Source organism: Centruroides sculpturatus, unplaced genomic scaffold (genome assembly GCF_000671375.1).
Source record: "Centruroides sculpturatus isolate CEXI.00-Female unplaced genomic scaffold, Cexi_2.0 scaffold866, whole genome shotgun sequence".
NCBI lineage: Eukaryota > Metazoa > Arthropoda > Arachnida > Scorpiones > Buthidae > Centruroides > Centruroides sculpturatus.
Window position 1 is genome coordinate 191,765 of NW_019385250.1, and position 10,709 is coordinate 202,473.

The following is a 10,709-nucleotide window of genomic DNA, read 5'->3' on the forward strand; positions in this document are numbered from 1 at the left end:
TCCATATAAAATTAAGTTTTCCCTTGTATTCATGTATAAGTGTGAATGTGTGTGTGTGTTTGTGATTTTTTTCCTCCATAAAAATATTTTTCTTGGAAGGAATTGGATTGAATTTAAAATATTCTTTCCTCAGGGTATCAAAAAAGTTGAATGTTGTTTATATGATGAATTCAAGGATGAACAGTTTGGAACAGAAATAGTTAAAGGTTTACAGCTATTAGAAATGAAGCGCAAAGATGACACTGGATATTATCATTGCTGTAAAGAATTTTTATTTGGTAAGAGAAATTATTTTCTAAACTTTTAATATTCTATTCTTCTTTAAATGTATTTTCTTGTTTAAATATTTATGGCTTGTCATACACCAATGATAATAGCACTACAATTTAAAAGCCTTATTTTTGTTACTAAAATAATTAATCCTACAGTTTCTTAATATTTCAGTGAACATTTCAAGAGACCACATTTCACTCCCTCTTTAGCCTAATATGACAGATACTAACTATGTACAGTACTTACTGGTGAATACTAAAATTACAAAATATGAATTACTTATTAACAGAAATACTTTCAACTAATTTTAAAAGATATTTCCCAACAATGCATGTAGCATCCTTTTTTTTTTTACGTTAGAAAAAATTAAAACTTGTGTAAAACTGATATTAAAGCCCTTAGAGTATTTTCAATTCTAAATTATAAACAATTACTAACAAAGTAGTGTTATTAATGAATTTTTATTAATTTCAAAATCAATTATATTCTCAATTTTATAGTTCTGTAGTTTTTGCAATATTTTAATGGCAGTGCAACAGTGGTGCACAATGCATGAACCTCTCTGGAAACTTGTGGTTATGTATGCAAATTGTTCAAAAGTCCATTAACCAATTGTTCAAAATTAGAACAAAACAAGATCAAATAATATAACATTAAAATAAATTAAATTAGGAAGCTTCTGTCAATATAAATAAAAACAACAATATTATTTGTACCTACAAGAGAAAATATTAGTAACAAAGCCAGAAACTGATAGAAGCTCCCCTCATTACTAACAATTTTAATCAAAATTTTAAGCTGCATCAAATTACATAAACTAAAGGAGATATGTGTATTTAAGCTTCATACTTATTAGTCTTAAATGCAAAATCAAAAGTGATGATTTTAATAAATAAGTATAATTTTGGCGAGCGAGTCTGTTGTTACATTATATACACGTCAAGGTAATATTTACAAGAATTAATTTGAATACATTTATGAAATCGATTCAAAATTTTATCAATCATATTTTACTGATTACATTTCACAAAATGATGCTAAAAAGAAAATTGATTCCAATTTTTATGAAATGTTTATTATTATGATTTGTTTATTTACAGAAAATTCAAAATATTCAAAAAACGAATGTTCAGAAGAATCCGAAGCAAAAATAGGAGAGAGTCCAAAGGTTGTTCTTCGAAAGGAGAAAGAAAACGTGCGAAAGAAAATTTCGTCTTTAACCGAAACACAACTAAAAAGATTATGACAGAAGCAATAATCAATGAAAATTAGTAATTTTATACACATGCACCTTGTATTTTTCTATGTACAAAATACTTGTATTATAGAATATCCACGTTGCACAAAATCACAATTAGTAAAATTGGATTGCAAGAACAGAAAACTCACACCTTTGTACATTAAATAAAGTTTATTTTCATTCTGATTCTTTCTCTGCATACATATCTTTGGTTATATCTGGAGAGACACTGTGCTTCAACATCTTGTTGTCATCAAAACAATCAGTTTTGTTACTTTACATATACTTAAGAATAAAATAAATGCAGAAAGTAAGCCATGCGATATTTGTTACCTTATAAAAACAGATATCAGTTTGAATTTTTCTGCTTTTATTTCTGGAAAACAAAGTGTGGAGACAAACTATAGATACTTTCAATAGAAATGATCAAAATTACAATTAAGAAATGTAATGATTTTATATCTTCTATTCCTCCTTTTGGAACAGCATCGAATGTATTCATGCAAATGAAATCATATTGTCATCTGTATAATTTACAATCAATATATCAATTCAAGATTATCAATTATTTGTTCTTGCATTTTAACATTTTACATTCTCTTATATTTAACATTTTAAAATCATTAAATAGAAGATTCATTGAATTACCTTAACAAAAAACAATGGGGCATGTGCCTTGGTACCTCCCAATTGCCTTAGCAACACCCATATATACTTAGATATACAGTAAATAATTCTTATCCCATTGACATATTTTAACTGTTTAGAAATTGTTCATTTGTACAATTTGTGACACACAACAAAGTAATTATATGTCAGATTTCTTATACTGGATGGTTTAAGTAGGTTTAAGTTACATGGGTAACCAGTGAATGGGTGCATGAGTTTGCTATTTCAGCCAGTTCTTTTTCCCCTTATGCCTACGTGTCCCAGACTTAACAAAATCTCACTTGGTAGTATCATAAAAAGCTGGTATAATAGCTGCGGGACCTTCTGCACGAGACAGTCCTGAAAAAACTAGAGTTCAAAGTCTGCATTGTACTGACAAAANGTGGCCCGCGGGCCGCGGGTTGGACACCCCTGCTGTACACCATAACAAACACACAGGAAAAAATTTGTTTTTTATTATTAAAAATAAAACAATCAACATACAAAATTAAACATAATTTGAACTTTTGATAGAATCTTTAAATTGTAGGTTTTCAAATGTTTGTATTCTTTTAGAGCATTCCAATTACATATTATTTGGTAGATCAGTGTGGTTTGACCAAAACAGTATTTGGATGTTGGCAGTAGCAGGTTATTTTTCCATCTGTAGTTGTATTTAGAAGGTCGGTAGTGTTTTTTCTAGCAGGTTACTAATAAAAGATTCTTTTCTGCAAAGTTAATTTAAAACTATCTAGAACAACTTGCTTTTTATATAATACACATACTTTGTTGATGTTATCCTGATTATTACAATACATCTAGAAAAATATATTTTTTTCTAGATAATTTTATATATTACAATATATCTAGAAAAATATATTTTTTTCTAGATGTTATCCTGGTTATAATGTAATATAATCATTTTATTATTGTAAATATTTCAAAAGATAACAAAATTTGAAACGTTAACTTCCAGAAATTCAAAACAAGTATTTCTGAAATTACTTTGTCAATGATCAGTGAATGGTTGTCTCTTTAATCCAAAATAATTCCTTCGGTAGACTATCTTACAGCAAGTCATGTTAAGAAACTCCTTTATTGTATTTTCACATATACATTTCGGGCTAGTTTTATTTTTTTAGTCTCTCTTCAGTGCTACAGGAAGTACACATTACAGACATTGAGTTGACAAATATAATAACATGAGTAGAAATGTCAAGTAACACAAGGAAACACTTTTTACAATATCTTTAAAGACTTCACCCACTTTTTTTCCCAAGCTAAATTGTTACACTCATATGGTACTTCTATTTACAATATTAAGATATCTTTCTGGGTGTAAAATGCAATACAATTTCTACTGAATAGTCTACCGAAGGAATTATTTCAGATTAAAGAGACAACCATTCACCGAACGAATAATACAGCCACAATGAGTAAATTCAACACATTACTTTGTCAAGATAAATAAATAGTTTTAAATAAAAAATTTATTATATATTGTAATATATAAAATTATCTATAACAGTGGTTCCCAATTAGTTTTTCCTGCATACCACTTCAAGAAAGAGCTCAAACTTGCATACCCCTTATAGCAGAAATTCATATTAATCTATACTAATATTATAACAGACATAAAAGGTATGTCTTTTATGTCTGTTAAAAGGTATGTCTGTTATAATGTTACCTTTTATGTCTGTTACCTTTTCACATCTAAACCGCTGAACAGGTTTTAATAAATAGACATAATAGACATAGTAAATAGACATAATAAATAGACAGGTTTTAATAAACAGACATAAAAGGTAACAGACAGACAGAATTACCTTCAGTAATTCTGTCTGTCTGTTACCTGTCTGTTTTAAATTTTTATGTTTATCCAGAAATGGCTCTACAACATTGGTAATATATGTTTGATTTGGGAATAGTTTGAGAGATCTGATGATGAAACAGTCTCAAGTAATGTTTCATCTGAAAATAAAAGGACTTAAAAAAGGTTTTATCTGAAAATAAAAGATTTCTTATCCTGTTAGCCGTTGGTGTGTTTAGTTGTTAATTGTGTTTCAACAGTTATGAATGGACATGTAGAAAACTTCAAAATGTTTTCATAGTTAGTCTTTACTTTAAATACATTGTTTCTTAAAAAAATTACATATTTATTGGCATAGTAGCAAGGGGTGCAGAATATTTTCAGGATCCAAAATTTCCCTAAAAATTATTCCACACTAGTTCACAAAATGAAACAAAAATGTTAATTCATTCATAAATTTATTACTGTGATTTTCAAAGATGGAATGCACTGAAGAAAATATTCATATAAATTTATATGAGTATTTTCTTCAGTGCATTTCATTTTAAAAATCGAAGCAATTTCGTCAGCATGAAGCAGGTCTTAAAAGTAGACCAAAAGCATTCATTTTATTTTAATTTTTTTTCCCATCCTGCTGGGAGATATATAAGGTTAGTGTGTGAACTTTTCTGGTTTGTGGAAGAGTAGATAGAACATTTAAGCTAATTAATGGATTTTTGATGTCAAGCATGTAAAATTTCTTTATGATGATGATAACCTTGTGATTTTTTTCAAAAAATTTATTTACAAAATATGTCAAATTTTTTGTGAGAAGACAGTGCAATAAGAGTATTTTATTCTTCAGAATTAAATCCACAAGGGTTGTAGAGAAGTTTGCATGGATCCAAACTCCATTCATTGCTATGTTTTGTTTTTTTTGGAAAGTATTGTTGTTCTGTAGAAATGTTGATAAGCCCACTAATCAGACCCACACTCTTTGGAAAAATAATCACAAAGAATGAGACATGGATTTCTATGTTAAATCCAGAAATGAAACTTCAGTCACAACATGCAGGATTGCTTCCAAAAACTTTCAAATTGCAATGTCTACTGAAAAGTTCTCTAAAGCCCTGGTCACACTATGCGATTTCCAGCCGCACAGGCAAGTGCAACTGCAACAAGTGCAAATCGTGCGTGTCTTCTCATGGTCACACATTGTTTGTTGATGTTGCACTCAGAAACATGTGACCCTATTGTAGTGCTTCGCGACTATTTTCCTTTTTTGTTGTTTCGGTTTTTCCCTCACCCTTTCGTTTTTGTTCGTGGTGCCACCTGTCCCCAGTTCACCGTATATTGGCAGCCGGATTGGCCTGTTGTCGTCATGTGAGGAGTATATCCGCTGTGTAGGATATATAAGGCCGAGACCCACATGGAGGCGTACCTTTTTGCTTCCGGATTGTTCCTGACTACAATGTTCTGACCACGTGTGTGAGATCGAGGCGCCGAGCATGGGAGACCCGAGGACGTAGGGAGACAAGATAGCAGAAATCAGTTTGCATCTAAACAAGGATAGTGTGGAAGCGAATAACAACTTGTCCAAGACAAAGAAAACTGACTGAAGATTCGTAGGCGCAGATTAGTTCTTCTTCAAATGTTTGTAAGCGGTGTAAAATTGTCATGAGTAATTTTGTTAATATCTTCCATTGTTCACGTTGTTTGCTGTCCTGCATTGTCATGTGTCGTGAGCCCCCAAAGCTGAGGAAGGAAAGAGGGAAAGTTGTAAATGTATGTATTGTTTGCATGTACCACTTGGATATAACACATTATTGTCAATAGTTCATATCTTATGTAATTATCCCATTTGTACCCTAATGAAAGTTAATTAAATACTAAGTTATTGTTGAGCCGACTTGTCCGTTGTTTTTTTTGTGAAGTCCTGCAGACCTGTTCTACAGGGAACTCTACACTATAATAAACCAATAAAATTACAGTAGCTTGTTTTTTGTCTACTTTTGTGAGTTTACGTTCTAATTCAGAGTATTTATGGAATTTTAGCCACTTTTCTTATTAAAATGGCAAGCAGTTCCTTTTCTGGAGTGAATAAAAGAAAAAAGGTGTTAATTTTGTTAGAGATGGCGAGAATATAAGAAGGGAAAAATAAGAAAAAAAATGTTCACACCGGGTTAAAACTTGGCAAAATGAAAATCACCGGGCTAAACAATCTTGCTTCCACCAGCTGATGAATGAATTAAGGTTATAGGGATGCTGAAGGTTATAGGGGACATATCCGTATGGATACGAATACTTTTCAAAGTATTTCAAAGAGGATAACACCCATAATAGCTAAAGAAGATACACATCTCTGAAGTTCTATTTCACCCGGAGAACGTCTTTCGTTGACATTTTGTTATTTAGCAACAGGTAAGAATATAATATATATTGTATTTAATTTATATTTTATGCAATCTTATGATTAAAATGACTCATATATAATTTAGGCAAAACGTTTTATAGTTTGGCATACCAATTTAGAGTGGCCCATAATTCAATATCAGTCATTATCCCAGAAGTTTTGGATGCTATTTATCAATCTTATAAAAGTGAATATTTGAGGGTAAGTGTTGTTCAGAGGAAAGCTTGAACGATTTAATTCATTTTTAATTGATATATTTTTTCTTTAATATAAGCATTTATTTTATTCAATTGTATATTATTAAATGTAATCAAACCTTTTAAAATAAATCTAACAATAACTCTCATAAATTCAGATTTGATTTATATCAAATATAGCATTTAAATTTAAATGTATTAAAACTGAGTTAAATCAAATGTTACTATCAAGATATGTTGACAAATATACGACATAAGGTATATCTCAATAATGTTAATTTTACAAAAAAATTGCGCAGAAAAATTTATTTCAAATGTTCTTCAAGAACTTCATATTATTTTGATTTTTAACTTTATTATTATATTGGCTACATTAATTTAAAATTGTTTATTTTCCTAAGGCACCATCTGCAGTATGTGAATGGGAAGATATTGCTAGGAAATTTGATGAAATGTGGCAATTTCCTCATTGCTTTGGTGCAATAGATGGAAAACATGTACAAATCATATGTCCTAAGCAATCTGGATCTGCTTATTATAACTATAAAGGTAGTATTTCTGTTATTAGTCAATTATTTGAGGTTGTACTTAGTTATTCTGTTTGCTAAAATTCTGTTTTTTCCAAATAAGGATTTTATAGTGTGGTTATGATGGCAATGGTGCGTGCAGATCTTTCATTTATATATGTGGATGCAGGCACTAATGGGAGACAGAGCAATTCTTCGATTTGGAATGCATCAAATCTGAAGAAAGCCATTGATGATTGAAAATTAAACTTTCCACCAGATAGTCCTCTTCAAGGTGGAGGACAGCCAATTCCATATGTATTTGTTACAGATGAAGGAATTGGTATGTCTTTGTGAGCCTTACCCGATGAAACAGTTGACAGCAGAGAAATCCATCTTCAATTATAGGTAAAAGAACTATTTAATATTAATTATTTAAAACAATTTATTATTATTATTAGTGTATAAGTCATAAAAACTGTTTAATTCAATTCAAATTGAAATTATTGTTAGATTATCAAGAGCAGGGAGAGTTGTTGAAAATGCATTTGGGATCTTCTCTTCTGTTTGGCGCGTCTTCTCTACAGTGATTTTATTATCCCCGGATAATGTGTTCTTCACGACATGTTACAGGAAAGAAAAATAAAATCTTATCCCACAGCTGCTACCAGTGACAACTTTGGAGAGCAATATCAACAGTTTATATCCTTGGAAAACAGTCAAAATTTAAATCCATCAACAGCAAAAGCAATCTGTGATGAATTGAAAACTTATTTTAATACTGTAGATCAAGTAGAATGGCAATGAGATGTAAAATTATTAAATAATAAATATGAAATGTAAAATTATTTAAAAAGTTTGGAATTATTATAATTACAAGTCTTCATTATAAATAATATACTGTTTTGAGTTAAGAAATACAACTTTGATACAGTAAGTGAAAAATGTTTATTAAGAACTATTTACAATATTTTTAGTTGCAAGTCCAAGGCATTTTCCTTGGGAAGGATTCTTAGTTTGACAGCTATAAGGCTGCCAAATTTGTCGAACACATCCTTTTTTGGTTCATGACTCAGAGCCTGAAAAAATTTTAAAAATACAATATTAAAGGAAAACGCATGAAGTTTTCAGTCTTATATTATTTATTTAATAGTCTTCTTTGTATACAAACATTACTAAACCCGATACATAATGTATCTAAATACCAACCAACTGCCGAAATTCCATCGGGCTAGTTTACGTAATTCATTTAGTAATTAGCCTTAAACTAGCCCGATAGAATTTCGGCAGTTGGTTGGTATTTAGTCTTCTTTGTATTTGTGTAATATTTATAGTATCAGTTACTAAAGTGAACACTTAAAATTATTGTGTTTTTTAGTTGTTCATTCTGAGCTGTAAACCTTAAATAAATAAATTATACATTTTGAAATAACTTACATTCTTTGTCCTTTCCTGCAATTTTTTTTTTTTGGATGGCTGTGGATTATCAAACATGACTGGTGATAATGAAAGCATTTCATTATCATTAAACATTTTATCATCATGTACTGGTACATCAATATTTATATTGATAATTCTATCTGTTTCTTCCATGCAGCCAGAAGTGGATGGTTGTGTATCATTTAACTACAAATAAAAATAGGCTATATTTAATTTTTATCTACTTCAATATATAAAATATATATAACTTATATAATTACATCATATGATGATGATGGTGACATCGTTCTCTTATAAGAGTTTAAAAGAAAACTGAGGGATGACCAATGCTCCCATGTTGGTTCATATATCTCATTCTCACCACATCCACTTCACTTGCTGTCGTCTACTTTTTTTTTTATTCTAAGAAACATCATTCTCAGATGATGGAACTTTTTACTTAGTTCTTTAGCTATTTAAAACAATATTGTTGTTACCAAATTAAAAACAATCAACATTTTATATCCAGAAATCTAAAAATGGTACTTATGATCAATGCCGAGACTTTCACTTATCTCACGCCATGCCTGCACTCTTTTATGCTTTCTTCGATAAAATGAAGAATTAAAATCCCACAGGCATTTGTGTGAGACTGAATAAGCTTGATTAATCTTGATTCTGTTAAACTATCCATCATCTTGCTTTCTACCATTATTTTCTAACTACAATATTTTCAATGTTGCCACTGTATGACGTGGAAAATCAATGTTTTCTGATTGAATGCGCACTTGCAGTCAGCATGAGTATAACAAACTTTTTGTTTCTAGTTGAGGTTGCAGTCGCGCTGGTTTTCGAAGGGGGTTTACTAGTTAACGGGAACAGCCATAGTAGTTGCAGTCGCCTGCATGGCTGGAAATCGCATAGTGTGACCAGGGCTTTAAGTGATTTTTATGGAACGATTGAGATGTTATCCTTTACTTTGCTGTTCCAAAGGGCATTACCATCAATGGCAAAGTTTACAAAGACATTCCAAAGAAATATTTATCGCCTTCTATTGCAGAAAAGTAACTTGATGGAAGATGACATTTTCCATCAATTCAAGATAATGTTCTACCACACAAGGCAGGAGTTGTCACAGAATTTCTGATTGAACAGAACATTGAAACCATTAGACACCTTCTGTATTGACCTGATCTTGCTTTTAGTGACTTTTGGTTATTTGACTCATTGAAACTTGGTTTTCAAAGAAGACAATTCTCATGAAGATCAAGTTTGTGTTCTGCCATTTACTAATCCCTAAAACATATACAGTAGAACCCATTTAAGAAGTTCCTGCCTAAGAGGTTTTCCCACATAAGAAGTCCAGTTTCTCTGGTCCTGGTATTTACACCATAAGATGTGAGTTAAAATTTTTCACATAAGTTTCTGCTTAACAAATAAAAAATTTGCCAGGACAATAATGACATTTATAGAAAATATATTTCTTTTTTGACTATAAATACATAGATGAGTCTTTGTCTATTTTCTGTCCCTTCACACACTGTACGAGGCAATAACAAATTCCACTGGCGAAGTCAACCTTTTTATGTATGCTACCATAAAAAGTAGACAAATTATGTAGACAAAGACTCATCTATGTATGCTCTATCATCTAATAACTTCAGCTGTTTATCATATTGTATATCAAATATCTACACCCCTGAGGTGGTCGTTAATTTTGCTGGAGGTCTTAATGTTTTGACCGTATTCCCTATCTGGTGCTGCTCATTAAGTATTGACATATCATATTGACACTAGTCACTTCTTCACCTGCTGTAGTCAGTGTAACATATTCGAATAGTAAGATGCACTATGTTTGTTATATTAACTTGATATTGAAATAAAATTGATTATACAGATAAATTATGTTTTTACAATTCCTACTTAAGAAGTTTTTTAGAGGTCCTTTCAAAAGCTTATTAACAGGGTTCTACTGTACCTGAATAATCCAACAAAACAAATTAAGGCAAGTGGATTGAATGCAGGTAACTGTGCTTAGACGAAAAAAGAGACTTGGTAGAAAAAGTGTGCAAGTCTTAATAGACCTGTGCAAATAAATTATTTTGAGAATTTTCTGTGTTACTTTTGCACTGCATCTCATGCATGTCTATCATTACAAATCATTTATTTAACTTATTTTATCATATTTTTAATGATTTAAAATAATACTTTATAAATATAATTG

At 30.5% G+C, this 10,709-nt stretch overlaps 1 protein-coding gene across 1 annotated transcript in view; it reads left to right on the forward strand.

The window, feature by feature from the left end:
• The window catches only part of LOC111636718 (A-kinase anchor protein 7 isoforms delta and gamma-like), a 17,790-nt gene extending 15,273 nt beyond the window's left edge, over window positions 1-2,517 (forward strand). Inside the window, exons 3-4 of the mRNA XM_023382021.1 lie at window positions 134-278; window positions 1,374-2,517. Coding sequence (XP_023237789.1) covers window positions 134-278; window positions 1,374-1,519 — 291 coding nt within the window. The 3' untranslated portion in view covers window positions 1,520-2,517. The remainder of the gene's footprint in view (window positions 1-133; window positions 279-1,373) is intronic.
• The last annotated feature ends 8,192 nt before the right edge of the window (window positions 2,518-10,709 follow it).